The sequence below is a fragment of the Falco punctatus genome (assembly GCF_963210335.1).
Source record: "Falco punctatus genome assembly, chromosome: 3".
In the NCBI taxonomy this organism is placed as follows: domain Eukaryota; kingdom Metazoa; phylum Chordata; class Aves; order Falconiformes; family Falconidae; genus Falco; species Falco punctatus.
Window position 1 is genome coordinate 18,322,030 of NC_137582.1, and position 16,057 is coordinate 18,338,086.

The 16,057-nt window shown below is 42.8% G+C and overlaps 1 protein-coding gene across 1 annotated transcript in view; it reads right to left on the minus strand.

The window, feature by feature from the left end:
* FER1L6 (fer-1 like family member 6) overlaps positions 1-16,057 on the minus strand; it is a 108,869-nt gene that overhangs the window by 32,946 nt on the left and 59,866 nt on the right. Inside the window, exons 14-22 of the mRNA XM_080381750.1 lie at positions 11,539-11,659; positions 10,157-10,257; positions 9,426-9,516; positions 8,520-8,639; positions 7,271-7,423; positions 5,746-5,932; positions 5,053-5,177; positions 2,974-3,108; positions 2,256-2,405 (exon numbers count right to left, since the gene is read on the minus strand). Coding sequence (XP_080237876.1) covers positions 2,256-2,405; positions 2,974-3,108; positions 5,053-5,177; positions 5,746-5,932; positions 7,271-7,423; positions 8,520-8,639; positions 9,426-9,516; positions 10,157-10,257; positions 11,539-11,659 — 1,183 coding nt within the window. The remainder of the gene's footprint in view (positions 1-2,255; positions 2,406-2,973; positions 3,109-5,052; positions 5,178-5,745; positions 5,933-7,270; positions 7,424-8,519; positions 8,640-9,425; positions 9,517-10,156; positions 10,258-11,538; positions 11,660-16,057) is intronic.

The window sequence follows — 16,057 nt, forward strand, 5'->3', positions numbered from 1 at the left end:
AGCTTTAATTATATTCCAAGCTTACAACTCTACATTAACTGACATTAAATGCTCAAATAATTTACCCCACAATAGATTAATTGCTACTTTAAGTAAAACAAGAGGCAAAGACCACCTGAACCAGATCACAGACCAGCTGCCGTGTCCCTGCACACAGTTCACATCCCAGGGTACCCACTTTCATTGCATTCTCTGACTTGGGTTCTGATGACAGGTGATCAAGAAAAATATATTGATCTGCATGTTACAGTGACCTTATGCATATGTAATTTCTAAACCTCACCATTTATTTAAAAAAAACAAAAATCTACAACATACATAGCTAATTTTGTCTCCTCTTACAGCTGTGAGAAGGGACTAGTTCCAAAGGACATAGCTCAGGAGCGTAAGGCTAGTGAGAGCTCACATTTGAGGACAGAAGTGCCTTGTAAAGAGTTTTATTAAACTGCACTCTGTGACTGCAAAACCTAAGACTGATATCAAATCAAGATTACCTGGATCTTCATTTTTGTTCTTTTTAAGTACTGCAGTTAACCGAACAGTTCTCATTGCAAGGTCCCCAGTTTTCCAAAATCTAACAGCCATTAGTGGATGTGAGAGTGTTTCTGTATTACACTGTTAATTTTAGTGAAATTAGCTTGGTATAACTCAGAAAGGACTTTGCTTCATGGCTACAGTGAAACTGCACAGAGCAAGAGGTGAAGACTGATCTAGCACTCAAATGACACTTGAGGAAAATACCCACAAGGTGTGTTTAAAAGGGGATTTTACTTTTTTGATTATAAAAAAAAAATAAAACCAGTAAATCCTGAGCCCACTTTGAGCAAAACCATGACTCCTAGTATTCTTTTAAGACTCCTATTTTCCTAAATGCCAGGGTGCTTTCCTGTAAGAATCATTTTGTCCCTTCAGCAAGACATAATAGCATTCATTTTGAAAAAGGAGCATTAACTCACACAAAACTCCTTCAGCTGAAGCAAACGGTACCTGCAGATCAGCGTTATCAAACACGGTATGTCATGGGAAAGGTTATGGGCTCGGAATGAGAATAGATTAGCTATAAGAGATTTTTGTTTCCATCCTCACAGAGCATCATCAGGAATCTCCTGATGTTGGAAGAGGCCACCGGCACATCAGCTTTGGGAGTGCTTTGAAGCCTGGCAGATGTTTACATATGTCTTTACCTAAAAATTTCTATAATGTCCATATTGCTATTATCTGCTACGTGAGATGCTCTAGAGTGTTGTCACTGAGAATAATAGTACAGAGCTTGAAAATAAGGACTGTGGGGTCTTTACTTAAAGTTCTGGTCAACACTCTAGAGAAGTCTTAGGGGTATATTTGGATATATCCCAGAAGCCGTGCTGCTTCCCTTGTCCCAAAAGATCACCAAAAAAAATATACAATGCTCTTGTTATTCACCAAAAAGTTGATTTCAATTAAAAAACAGGGAAATTATGGCTAAGCTACTAGACTCTATCCCTAGGTACCCACCATAATGAGGAAATGTTCCACATGGTGTCGTATTTCAGGCTTTCATCAAGAACATAATTAGCCCATCATGCTTAAAAGCCTGTTTTACCTTGGGAATATCTGTAAAACGTGTCATGGAGTTCCACGTTTTTCCCATTTCAGATTTCCGAATAAACTGCTATAGCTTTTCTAGCAGAGAGAAGTTTCCTCTAACTGGTGGCTCTGCAGATTCCACTGAAATTCACTGAAATCCCAGGCATGATACACCCCACTCATGCATCTGCTGAATTTACCTTTTGCCTTGCAGTTGGAAACCAGTGTAACATTTCTCTTCAACGTGTTAGGGATATCTGAAAACTCAGTCTCCCTAACGCAATCCTTATTATTCACCACTTTCTTTTCCTTAAGAGTGAAAGCAGTATTGAGACCTTTGAGGCTGCTAAAGTCAGGGCCATGTGCTACTCCAAAGAGGAGGTCATTGCGACGGCGGTAGGATTTTCCCAGTTGTTTCACAGGCCAGAACCCAGTTTAGGGAAGGGCAAAGTGATGGGCAAATGATGCTCAGAGTATGCAAAGGGCTGGTGGTGGTGTGCATGGACAGTGGCCCCTGGCAGGTTGGAGGGAATGACAGAGATTCCATGGGGACTGTGAGGTCCAACAGCAGAATGGTCCTGCTCCAGCTGCAGTTCCCACTAATTCAAGAGTGCGATAGGCCTTGATGCCATGACTGCTTTTGTGAGCGCGGGGTGTAAAGGTGTAACAGTCAAGAAAGTCTCGCTTACCTCCAGAAGCTCAAACGTAGCAAGAAGGTCTCCTCCTGAAATATTTCCACAATGCAGTGGGTGGTAAGAAAGTTTAGGTGGTTCATAGTTTTGATCAGCAAGTCTCACCACAGGGGCAGCCACTGTAGACCCAATATATTCCGCCTTACCCTAAAGGAGAGTACAGGTGTCAAAGGCATTTGACCTACACAGCTGTCATGGCGGCCAAGGTGATTCAGAGGTTAGTATTTGTGAAGAAAACAAACCCAACTTCCCCTGAAGGAAAGAGCAAGGTAAAACTCAAGGCGGCTATGAAAATGGAAGAGCTGACTATTTATTACCTCTTCAGAGCATCAAAAGTTTCTGAGCTCTATATTCAGTCAGTGAGACTGTGTCAGAGTTTGCATCATCAGAGATAAATCCGTATCTCCTCAGACTTACATACAATATTTACAGTTGTGTGCAAGGAATGTGGGGGCAAGATGCTTCTGATTTTTGTAAGCCGGTCTTTGGGAGCGTGATTCACTTGGGGGAAAAAAAAAAAAAAGACCACAGCTTTGCAAGGACATAAAGTGAATCTCAAGGCTGTTTTCAGATGTTCAACTGCAAACCACTGTAAAACTGAGCTCCATTCAGCAAGATCATGCATTTAATACCTATTCAGTTATACAGCTTTGCTTTCACATTGGCAGTAAGATGTAAGAGCCCAGGTTTTTACTAAGAAGGATTTTGAGTTTACCACTGCATCATCATCATACAGCTCGATGACGATCTCTGGTGGAAACTGAGCAATCTCCTCCCGGTCACCATGAAGCACAATGCTGTTGAAGAGCAGCATCTGGTTCCAAGTGGGGGATAACGTCTGAGAAATGATCTAATGAAAGAGAGGAGAAGTTTAATGAGCTATGAACTGTTTGGTTGGGAGTCCTTCTGCAGGGCATGCTGATCTGCTGGTGACGCCCCTTCCCACAGCCAGAACAACTCCTTGCCTGAGACACCAGGTTTTTCAGCTGCTATTCCCAGCCAGAAGAATAGGATTCTTTCACTTTGAGGTCGGTATCTCCCATTTCCTTATCCCGTTTGCCTCACAGACCCCCCACAAGCATATCAATATATGACCCCCGGTCTGTGTAGACAAAACTCAGCATTAAGTTTAGAGGAAAGCTGTAGGCTTAGGAAAGCAGGCTTGGGTCCGATGATGATATTAAAATAAAGCTTTGCCCTAAACCAAAGCCAGTTTTCAGTTCTCCAGGGTACACTTTTTCAATCTTGCTTTTACTGCAGTGTAATGACGCAACGCTTTATGGGGAAAAAATAAGAAGAGAAATATATTTAATAAATCACTCATAATAAATCAATAGTTTTTAATTTGTTGTAATTTGGCTTGCATGGATGCTTATGACATTTCATCATAGACAATGTTTTGTCTTGGCAGGAAATATATTTAACAAAGATAATATTTAAAGGAAAAATATGCCAACTGCAAAATAACTCATAAGCTGCTATCATTCTTTCGAATGGAAATAAATCTCTTAACTGCAGTTTATTGGCACTTGCCTGACAGTCTTCTAAAAACATGCAAGTTGTTGACTGCAATATTTTATTCAGGTAGCAAATAAACTTAACACACTGTGCCTATAAAATCCTATTTTTCCTGGGCCAAATTCTACTTTTCTGAACCTGGTGTATCTAAACAATACACTGGCTTCATTCACCAACTTCTATTAGAAGATAAAATCACATCACAGGGAAAAAACAATTCATATCCTTGAGGCAAAAGCAGCACAAACAGGCACCTACAACTTAGAGCAGAGAATGGTTTTTGCTTCTTGCTCCATTTAGCACATGCTAGAGAATTTGCTTTGTAAAAAAAGCAGGTGACAGAGGAATTTTATATTTAACTAAATTAAGACAGTCTTCTGTGGTGGTTTTGGGGGGAGAGGATGGATGGAGGGGTTAAATAATTTTCCTGAAGTGAGACCATATTTGACACAGGAAATTCTGTTTGTGGCATGGGTTTCAGAACTTCCAGACCCATTTTAACTCCAGGGTAATTGTAGAGGCCTCAGGACCTGGGAAATTCAGTCTTCATGTTCTGTGAGGGACCATCTTCCTGCTTATTTGCCAGGGTTGTACTTCAACCCTTCTTGCTGGAGCTCTGTTGAAGATCCCCCTTTCTCTTTAGAGGGTCAATTCAATGTCCACAGGAGACCATTCTCCCCCTGGAGATCCTGCCTGAGGGAGATGTGAGATCACTCCTTATGGGCACATTTTTGCAGCATTTAAGTGGTGCAGAAAGTCTCACACCTCTTTTTTTCAGCTTATTTCAACTTTGCCACTCTAAAACCACCAGTATGCGTTGCCAAATTCCATTGCAAAGAACCATGCTGGCTCACATGGCTACAGAAGCTATATAAAGGTCTTCACTCTTTGCTCAATCATTGCACGCATAGACTGTAGGAAAAGAGAACTCTGGGAGTTCATCCTCATACCAACCAGCGACAACAGCCCAAATTAAAAACATATAGAAAAAGACATAGACAAAGGTAATTCACTTGCTACAAAGTCCCAGTAGCCCCAGAGAACGTGACATCTGGCCAAAAATAAAGCAGTACTACTGCACTTCATGTTAGGAGAGTAGCAGGTTATGCTTAAACTTTTGCCTTGCTTGCAGTGAACTGTCAGGAGTTGCCCTTTAAGAGCACGCATCTAGATTTTCCTGCTAGGTACCTCCTTGCAAAACCAAGATTTTTCCTTTTCACAGCTTAATTGGAAAAACAATGTCTTTTCATTTACTGAAAGAGACTTTGGAACTTACCTTTGTGGTCTGGCAGCGTGATGTGAAAGTAACTTTTGCAAATGGATCGGAAAGTCCCGTGCTGTCAGCTGCAATGAGCCCCCTCGCCTGATACATGTGGGCTCTCAGCTGGAAGAGGTGCGGGGCTATGGCATTGCAAAGAAAACAGTAATGTCAGCTTCATGGAAGTGATGCAGGACATAGGTAGGAAGGGAAGATTCATCATCACCTGCCATCCAACCAGTATCTGACAAGGGGAACTGTTGCTAGTGCTGGCTCACTAAAGAAACACCCGAGACATTCAGAAGTTGTGTAAGACTTCTGTATTCACTTAAAATCAATGCCCAATCTAAGTCTCTACTGCAAGGTGGTTAACTGCCACTTTTTATCTCCCATCACTGATTTATTTACTAGGTGTTCAACATGGTAGCTTCACCAAGACAACTGGAGGATACTCCTCATTACGAGGAGACAGACCCATGGGACGGGGAACAGAAATTGCAAACAAATCGGTCCTTTCTTTCCCTCACATCTGCAAAGTGTCAGTGGCAGGACTGATGACTTTGCAATAAAGCCAGCCTTTTCTGATGAAAAGATGCTAAGCCATGATCATCTTAAACAGTTACTTTAAACAGAGGTTGTGCCACCCTCCGAACTAGAGCTTTTGGGGCCACATCTCTTAGTTACTAAAATGGAGAAGAAACAGTGCCTTACTTTTATACAGCAGGCAGGCAGGTGAGGGCACTGCACTGTGCCCTGAGTTGGTCTTAGATGATAATTCAGTCTCATATCCTACAGGCAAATTCTCCATGATGTTGTAGGCATAGCTGGCATGTCCAAGCCATAGGTAGACGTCCACCTTTGCCTGCACAGTCCAGCCCAGTGGGCGCTTGCCTGGTAACTGATGAAAAGAATCCACTCATCACCAACAAGCTCAAGAAAGAGAGATGGCTGGATGTTGAGTCCTACCAAGCCAGAGTAAAATAAAGGAGCATTCACTGAGTTGATATACTGATAAATGGTATTTCTCCACAGTGAGTGGCCCTGAGACTCATTTAGCACAAGGAACTTCTGTGGTTCTTAGGGAAGAAATGAGTAGTTTGCTCAGTTGAAAGTCTATAAATGGCATACTGCCATATATGCAGAGGTTTGTGCAGGCTACCCTAACAGCTGCAAGCATATCAGTGCTAGCTGATACCCTACTTTTCCCAGACTTCAGCCTGTTTTCCATTCCACACAGTTTTGCTGGTCTCCAATAGTTAGTCCCATGTATTACCAAAAATACTATTCCATTGGGCGGGTCAGAAAACATATTCCAGTATAAAACACTACTAGTCTTGACAAAGAGTAGAATTATTTCCTTCCTCTCCCTTCCCACTTCAACTAGGTCTGCTAAGCTAAATATTTAGCATTATCCATTCCTAAGGTAATTATTGATATTGAAGGGGCTGGAGGGTAACTCGTGGTATTTTTTGTTCATACAGGCAAAGAGTACTGTGCTTAACAAGTACCCATGACCACGATCAGGAGCTTAGATATTTCTATCTGTTCTTTAGTTGTGCTTTATGGGAGCACTCCCAGCAACTCCAGGTGAAAAATGACTAAAATGTTATTATATGAAGGTATCATTGTCTTGTGAGTTTGGGCTTTTCCAGATGGCCATAGTAACAATTACATTGCATAATATTCCACTGCCAGGTACTACCCAGCCACAGTGCCTTTGTAGGAGTATATCCACTAAGACTTTCCTTTCAGATGAATAATTCCATAACAATATTTTGAACATACATTGCACAAACCTAGGCACATTTGAAATAGCAAGCATGAGTAAGTGCTGCATTACCTCTGAATACCTAGGTTTCCTTGTTATCTGAGTTGCTGCATGCTGATGTCCTACCAGTCTCCTCCCAGACTTTCATGTGCTGCATTCTGACATCTTTGCCAGTGAAGAGGTTGTACCTCTTCTGTTTATGTATACAGATATAGATAAACAATGTTACATACTTGCCATAACAAGTAGCGAGAGGATTAATTACTCATACACCAAAAACCAAGCAATGAAACAGTGCTTAAAGAAGGACAAGCATAAATGTAAGAAGAAAACTAACGGCAGATATAAATGTATACACATTTTTACTACATTACAAATATGAGCCTGTAAAATACAACCCCTGGAAGAAATCTGAATACCGAATGCTCCCCAGGCATTACCTGTGTTTGCAGAGTGCCCCAGACTTACTTTCAGGAAATGAGTTTTAATCTTCCCACAGTCCTTGCCTTTCTGTTCTTTCACTGGGGAATACAGTATGTTTTTTGCTGGGACTCTTGCATACGCAAGTCTCTTGTTGTTGCTGAGCATCCAGATGAATACATCAGGCACTGTATTCTGTGGCTGTTAAATGATGAGGAACACTGAACTAAAACTGAATTCTTTCTATGAGCCATCACCGTTATTTTTTGTTAAAACACTCCCTGCCAAGAGCTGATTCCCTCACAGCTCCTATGGAGTGGCAGATGTGCACTCGGACTAAAAAAGACTGTCTCTTCATGCTTTGAAGTCCAAACCTCCATTCCTAAGCAGAGCTGAAGGTAAAGAGCTTTGCCGAGTGATTAAGGAGCACCCATGCCATAAACCATTTCAGGAGAAACTGAAACTAAAAATCTGGGTCTGATTCTCTCTCAGGAAGCAACTTACCCATACACTGCTTAAGTTGAAAGTAGCTACCATGGAAATGCCATCAATTTCATCTATACCAGCAACCAAAAAGGACTGGGGCCAAACTCAAGCACTGGCATCTGACCATCTATTATGCTTGTGTAACATTTCTGCAAGCAAAGCCTGAGCATATTTTGAAGCAAAGACCAGGCAGGGGCTGTTCCCAGGAGGCACTGTGAGCAAGGTCACTGTTTTGGGAAGGAAAGGAATTTAGCTGTAGGCTGCAAACCATGCCAGGCTGTACCCCTTGCTCTCTGAGCCAGGGAGTAGCCTCGGCCCTGTTCAGTTTGCTAGCAGAGAGAGCTCTCAGAGGGACAGCACTGCACTGACTGCATTTTGGCCTGATGAGGTATGTCTGTTCTGTTATTCTCAGGCTTAATAGCATGTCTAAGCAGTGTCTGCACAATGAAGTATAGCACAGAGACCCCCGAGTTCACGCGAGTCCGAATCACTGTGTCCATACAAGCGGAGACATGAATTCAGATCAGAAAACAAGCTGTCTCCAAACCACTCCCAAACAGGGCGTATATGAGATGACCTTATTTTAAAAAAAAGGAAAAACTCTCCATACCGCATCCTCTCCATACCACACAGCCCAGTGTTTCCTACCCCAGTCCGCTAACAGCTCCATTTAATACAAAACAGGATTGGGTCCAGATATCCAAAGAAGACCTCTTTGAATAACCAGGCCAGGAGTTATTATTCACACAGGGTGATGAAAATCAAAGTCAAGGCCTAGATTTTAAAATTATCTGATTTTATGTTGGATTACCTCATCAACCAAGAATCGAATTTTATCTATAAAGCTCTGAGTCTCACGCATCATTTCATCCAGTGACATCTTCTTTTTCTGTTGCTGAACAATTCCCTTGGCATCACTGGACATTGCTTCCTGCAGCCAGAAAAGAGAATATGTATTTTTATGTATTATCAAGTAGTTTGAACTGGACACAGCAGGAGAAAACAGTCTTCAATTCAAGTTGAAAAGAAAAAATGGAGACACCTGGTTCAAGGTAACAATTACCTTCTTTCTCACAACAGACAGTGATCAATTCTTTGGAGCTGAGTAACATAAAATGTGAATGTCCCCCATTTTCTTTGTATGTATACTGCATGTATGGAAGTCCCAAGAGACATGTGATTACCACCTAGATTTATCAGGCCTTGGTCCTGACAGAAGTCACAACCAAATTCTGTGAAAAAACAGTAAATAAAGCTAATAAATACTCAGATGACCTCCACTCAATTCAGATTCTTCTCACTGGTTCCCTGCAGGAGGTGATTAGGTCCAGGAATACCAAATGCCAGACTTTACTAGTCTTGAAGTTGAGCCCCACCGCAGTAACTAAATTCATAATAGAATGTTAATTTGGTGGTTTTCCACTGAACTCAGCATCATCTCATCTTAAAATGAGTGGGGGAAAAAAATCAGCTCAATATTATAATGTCTTATTTGTATTTAAAAACAACAGGTTCTGAATTAATTATTTTAGCATAACTTAAAACTCTTTATTAAGCACAGCAGGGTTTATTGAAAAAAATATCCTTGGATATTATATTCATACTAATTGCAAAGCATTCCAGTATAATGAAATCAAATAGAAATGAAAATGTATACATCCAGTGTGCTTTCAGCTAATATCACTGCATCAATGCTTAAAGGAAAAAACACACCTACCAGCTGTTGCTTGAACAGCATGAGTCTCTTTTTGTCCAAAGCAGTGTAGTTCAGCCCTTTGGGCTTCTTTTCAGCAATGGTAATGAAGGCCCTAGGACAAAGGAATAACAGGGTCTTTAAATATGCTATTTTTTTAATGTGATCTGCTAAAATACATTGGAATGAAATGTTCTCTGCCTACTGCAGTACGTGAACCAGAAAACCAATGATGAAATTCTCTAAAATAAGTATTGAGCACCTCTAAGATTCAAAGAATAGGGTCCAAAAACTTTGCATCACATTTCACAGAAACAGGGTTTATATCTAGAAATCAGGGTTTGTATCTATTTTGAGCCCAATCACGTCAGCTGACACAAAGCCCACTGGGTGATTTATCCCAGCATGTGGAATCCTTTGTTTTTATCTTAACCTTGTCCTTTTTTACAGTACGTCTATCACATGCTTTATTAAATCCTACTTATCCCATATACATTCTAGTCCAGAAAGTCAAAATAATATGACAATCATTGGCAGTAGTCTACTGCCAATACTGAATATTGAAAACAAGACAATATTTTCTCTGTATAAACAGAAACTACAACTGGGGAAGGCCTTTGCTTTTATAGCAGAATAAATAAAATTTATATCTCAGTAAGTTTACTGTACTTTTTTTTATTATCATCAGTTTCCTTGTCTAGCCTCAAATTTGTAGCCAACATATAAAGTTTATTTACTAAAGTAAATGTAGTTACCTGCTTTGATTGATAAAATAATTTAGGGTTGTCCTCATTTTCTCCTCAGATGCTATCTCTGAAACCTTGAGCAAGTCCTTTACTTGCTCTAATGATTCTTCCTACGAGAAACACATGAAAAAGCTGTTACATAATGGATGGCACTTTGTCTTTCTGCCAGTCTTATAACACCATTATTCACTGTATGACTAGCAAGAATGAGGGAGGTGACTTTGTAACCTGACAGAACAGGACCTTTGATATATCACTATGCTTGAAGTGCACAGAGAGGACTCGAGCAGCATAATTTATTTTCACCTTTGCCTAGCCTCTCCAACTACTAGTCCAAGCCACTACTGCTTGGAGCAGCTTTGGTGTCTCACTTCTTTGGTAAAGATCAGCCATTGGGAAAGACTCTCCACTAGGTAGGAGGAAAAACTGTAGTTCTCCTTGGTTCTGTTTCCAGCCTTGCTGCTTAAATTCAGCAAGTTGCTAGAGTAAACTTCTTAAACTTTAATGGGCAAGGTCTACTGCAACACGTACTGTCATCATTGAGAAATGGAGTCTCTTCTTACAAGCTAAAATAAAAAGCTGGATTTCCAGCAAGGCCTGTGGGTGTTCAGGTACACTGACAAACACATCTCTCTATATATATAGTCAAATGTTTGATTTTCAAATACCTGGGTTCAAAATATTGGCCTGTAAGCCACTGTCTTCTCATGATACAACCTTGCGTAAGTATGACTTCAGTGTTGTGCTCATGAGGTATATAAGGATAAATGAGGGATGAATCAGACTCTTAATCTGAGTGCCCCAAATTAAAATATCCAACATTAGAAGTCACTTCAAAAAAAAAATACAACTACTTTCTTGAGACTTGATAGTCAACTTCAAACAATGGTAGAAAAAACATCATGATGGGAAAATGCTATGACTAGGGCATTGCAGTGACTGCCCATGGGACGATATGCCATTTTGTCTTTATCAATGTTTTTAGGAATACTAAAACCAAAAAGTGTCCTTTAAAGAGTCTCCAGCATAAACACAGGTTAAGCCATGTGGTCTGAGGATGAAGACATCAGAGGAAGAGCCATAGGAGACAGATTATTCTTATCTCATATTTTAATTGTTAGACTGTTCTTACAAAGAAGAAACTGTTTCTGACAAAACAAGACAGCCCTACAGCCAAAAAAAAAGAACCGGTGGACAGAAATACTTCACTAGCTCTAATAGATCAAAAGTAATTGGGAGCCGGGGGGGCGGTGAGAAGAGGTTAATCTTTCACAAAACAAACAGCAAGGAATGCAGTCGAGGGAAGTTCTGAAGGGCTGTTTTGGGGAACGTGACCTCTCATTGACTTACCCTGCTGAATACGTGAGCCTGGGAACACAGTTGCCACTTACCAGGTGATCTGCCATTTTCTCCAGAGTGTTGGCAGAGTACAGACGGAAGGTCTGGTCACCCCAGTAGCTCTTGACACAGATACAGGGCTTCCTCTCATCATACGGTAGGTACTGATAGTTCCTGTGAAAACAAAGTACAGAGCAGATCATAAAGGTGGGAGAGGAGTTCAGGGCAAGGTGTGGGAAAGAAAAACTGTTTGGTGCTCTCTCACAGCACAGAAAGTGAGGACACAACAGGATGTGTTCACATGTGCTAACCAGTAAATGCTGGGGAGAACAAACACGAACCTCACTTTTGCCACATGTGAGATCCCTGAAGAGAAATGTCTTGAAGTCGATAGATCTAATTTCAGTGCTTTCCAGGGTGGGAGAAAAGCTGGGCAGAGCGCCATGCAGAGAAGCTCTGAAATACTGTTAATGGCAGAAAGCAACATGGGAAAAGGGAGCAAAAATTAAAATCTGATCACCTCTTCAAGAGCAATGGCTCTGCATACTACACAGCAGGAGAGGCATGGCAGAGTCTCACCACCACATTACTTTCACAAGTGCTTTTTTTTTCAGAAGCAATAGCTAGCAGAGATTGACATTTCTTGGCAGAAGCTGATCTGCAGGACCCTGCTTAGTAAAAGGGATACCAAACTTATAATAACTCTGTGATAAAATGCACCTGCTGATCTCCCTTTTCTCTTTTTTTCTTAGGTCCAAGTTGCCATATTGACTCTTTTTGCAATGCTACTTTCTTTGGGTGTCCAGCTGTACGAATATCTTGTACTGAAAAGAATGAGCAAGATGCCAGCATAACCAGAGGCTCTGATGACTTCAATGCACACCGGCCACAAAGACTGATGTTTGATTGGAGTTGTGGTATGCACTATGTCAAAACCTTGAACCCGATAAGCACGTTGTCCTCCCTTTATATAAATTCTCTAGCCCTATGAAACACCATGCTCAGGCATACTGGATTTAACACCTGAGGTCTCATAATTTTCCTTACTAATGGTGGCACAGTGGAAAGGTTTTTAACGGAAATGAAGCTCTATATAATCCTTTATGTTCTTCTGGGAATGGCTATAATCCAATACATGCTCTGCAGCTGAGAACAGGCTACTGGAGAGCTATTTTCTGGTGTATACTTCTGTTGTGGTTTAACCCCAGCCAGCAACCAAGCCCCACGCAGCCACTTGCTTACTCCTCCCCAGTGAGATGGGGGAGAGAATCAGAAAGGGTAAAAGTGAGAAAACTCATGGGCTGAGATAAAGACAGTTAAATAAGTAAAGCAAAAGTTGCATATGCAAGCGAAGCAAAACAAGGAATTAATTCACCATTTCCCACAGACAGGTAGGTGTTCAGTCAACCCCAGAAAAGCTGGGCTCCATCACACGTAACAGTTACTTGGGAAGACAAAAAAACCTCACTCCAAATGTTCCTCTGCCCCTTCCTTCTTCTTCCCCCAACTTTATAGAATCATAGAATCATTATAGGTTAGAAAAGACCTTTAAGATCATCAGGTACAACCATAAACCCAGCGCTGCCAAGTCCGACACTAAACCATGTCCCTAATTGCCAGTCTACACATCTTTTAAATACCTCCAGGGATGGTGACTCAACCACCTCCCTGGGCAGCCTGGTCCAATGCTTGACAACCCTCTCAAGGAATAAATTTTTCCCAATATCCAGTCTAAACTTGGCACAACTTGAGGTCATTTTCTCTCATCCTTTCACTTGTTAGTAGGGAGAAGAGACTAACACCCTGCCTACAACCTCCTTTCAGATAGCTGTAGAGAGCAATAAGGTCTGCTCTGAACCTCCTTTTCTCCAGGCTAAACAACACCAGTTCCCTCAGCCGCTCCTCATGCGACTTGTTCTTTAGACCATTCACCAGCTCTATTGCCCTTCCCCAGACACACTCCAGCACCTCAATGTCTTTCTTGTAGCAAAGGGCCCAAAACTGAACACAGGATTTGAGGTTTGGCCTCACCAGTGCTGAGTACAGGGGAACAAGTGCTGCCATGATCCTGCTGGCCACACGGTCTCAGATACTAGCCAGGATGCCATTGGCCTTCTGGGCCACCTGGACACACCGCTGGCTCATGCCCAGCCTGCTGTCAACCAACACCCCCAGGTCCTTTTTCCCCAGGCAGCTTCCCAGCTGCTCTGCCCCAGCCTGTAGCACTGCCTGGGGTTGGTGTGACCCAAGTGTGGGACCTGGCACTGAGCCTGGTTGAACCTCATGCAATTGGCCTCAGCCCATCGATCCAGCCTGTCCAGATCCCTCTGCAGAGCCTTTCTACCCTCCAGCAGATCAACGATCCCACCAAACTTGGTGTCATCTGCAAACTTCCTGAGGATGCACTCGATCCTCTCGTCCAGATCATTGATTAAGACATTAAACAAGACTGGACCCAGCACTGAGCCCTGGGGAACACCACTTGTGACCAGCCACCAACTGGCTTTAACTTCATTCACCACAACTCTTTGGGCTCAGCCATCCAGCCAGATTTTTTCCCCAGCGTGGAGTACACCCATCGAAGCCATGGGCAGCCAGTTTCTCCAGGAGAATACTGTGGGAGATGGTGTCAAAGGCTTTACCTAAAGTCTAGGCAGACAGCAGCCACAGCCTTTCCCTCACCCACTAAGCAGGTCACCTTGCCATAGAAGGAGATCAGTTTAGGCAAGCAGCACCTGCCTTTCATAAACCCATGCTGGCTGGGCCTGATCACCTGGTTGTCCTGTATGTGCCATGTGATGGCATTCAAGGTGATCTGCTCCATGACACTCCCCGGCACCAAATTCAGGCTGACAGGCTTGTAGCTCCCCAAATCCCCCTTCCAGCCTTTCTTGTAGACGGGCAGCACATTTACTAACCTATAGTCCACTGGGACCTCCCTCATTAGCCAGGACTGTTGATAAATGATTGAAAGGGGTTTGGTGAGCGCTTCTGCCAGATCCCTCAGTACCTTTGGGTGGATCCCATCTGGCCCCATAGACTTGTGTGTGTCTGAGTGGTGTAGCAGGTCACTAACCATTTCCCTTGGATTATGGGGGCTTCATTCTGCTCTCTGTCCCTGTCTTCCAGCTCAGGGGGATGAATACCCTGAGAACAGCTCATCTTACTATTGAAGACTGAGGCAAAGGCATTAAGTACCTCAGTCTTTTCCTCATCCTATGTTTCCAAAAAAGGATGGAGATTCTCCTTAGTCCTCCTTTTGTTGCTCATGTATTTACAGAAGCATTTTTTATTGCCTTTTATGGCAGTAGCCAGATTAAGTTCCAAAGTGGGGCTTTGGCCCTTCTGATTTTCTCCCTGCACAACCTCATGACATCCTTGTAGTCCTCCTGAGTTGCCTGCCCCTTCTTCCAAAGGTCATAAGTGCTCCTTTTTTTCCTAAGTTCCAGCCAAAGCTCTCTGTTCCTCTGTCTTCCTCCCCTCCAGCTTGTCTTTTGGCACATGGAGACAGCCTGCTCCTCCATCTTTAGGATTCCCTTCCTGAAGAATGTCCAGTCTTCCTGGACCCCTTGGCCTTTCAGGACTGCCCCCTTTCTCCCTGAGACTCTGTCAACCACGCTCCTAAACAGGCCAAAGTCTCCCCTCTGGAAGTCCAAGGTAGCAGTTCTGCTCACCCCCCTCCTTACTCCTCTGAGAATAGAAAACTCTATAATTTCACATTCACTGTGCCCAAGATGCCTCCAACCATCACATCACCCACAAGTCCTTCTCTGTTCACAAACAACAGGTCCAGCGGGCACATTCCCTAGTTGGCTCCCTCACCAGCTATGTCAGGAAGGTATCTTCCACACATCCCAGGAACCACCTGGACTGCTTCCTTCCAGCAGACATCTCGTAAGTTTAAGTCCCCCATAAGAACAAGGGCTAACAATTGTGAGACTTCTCCCAGCTGCTTGTAGAATATTTTGTCTTCCTCTTCATCCTGGTTGGGTGGTCTGTAACAGACTCCCACCATGATATCTGCCTCACTGGCCTTCCACCGGATTCTTACCCATAAACACCCAACCTTATTGTCACCATCATTAAGCTCTAGACAATCAGAATGCTCCCTAACACACAGCGCTACCCCCCTGCCTCTTCTTTCTCACCTATCCCTTCTGAAGAGTTTACAGCATCCATTGCAGCGCTCCAGTGTGCAACCCATCCCATCATGTTTCCATGATGGCAGCTATGTCATAGTTCTCCTGCTGTACAAAGGCTTCCAGCTCCTCCTGTTTGTTGCCCATGCTGCGTGCGTCTGTGTAAATGCAATTCAGCTGGGCCTGATCCTACCACCTTTTTGGAGGGAGAAGCCCTCATTCCTACATGACCATTCTCAGGCATTTCTGCGGTTTCTAACACATGAATAACCTTTGCATCTTTGCACATGGATCTTCATCCCCTACCTCCACTGAAACGGCAGATCCAAGGACCTCACCAGTACATCATCCCGCAGACACTGGCATGCTTCCCCCAGGCTTATCTCTAGCCAGCCTGGGTATAACCCTTTTCCCCTTCAAATCCAGTTTAAAG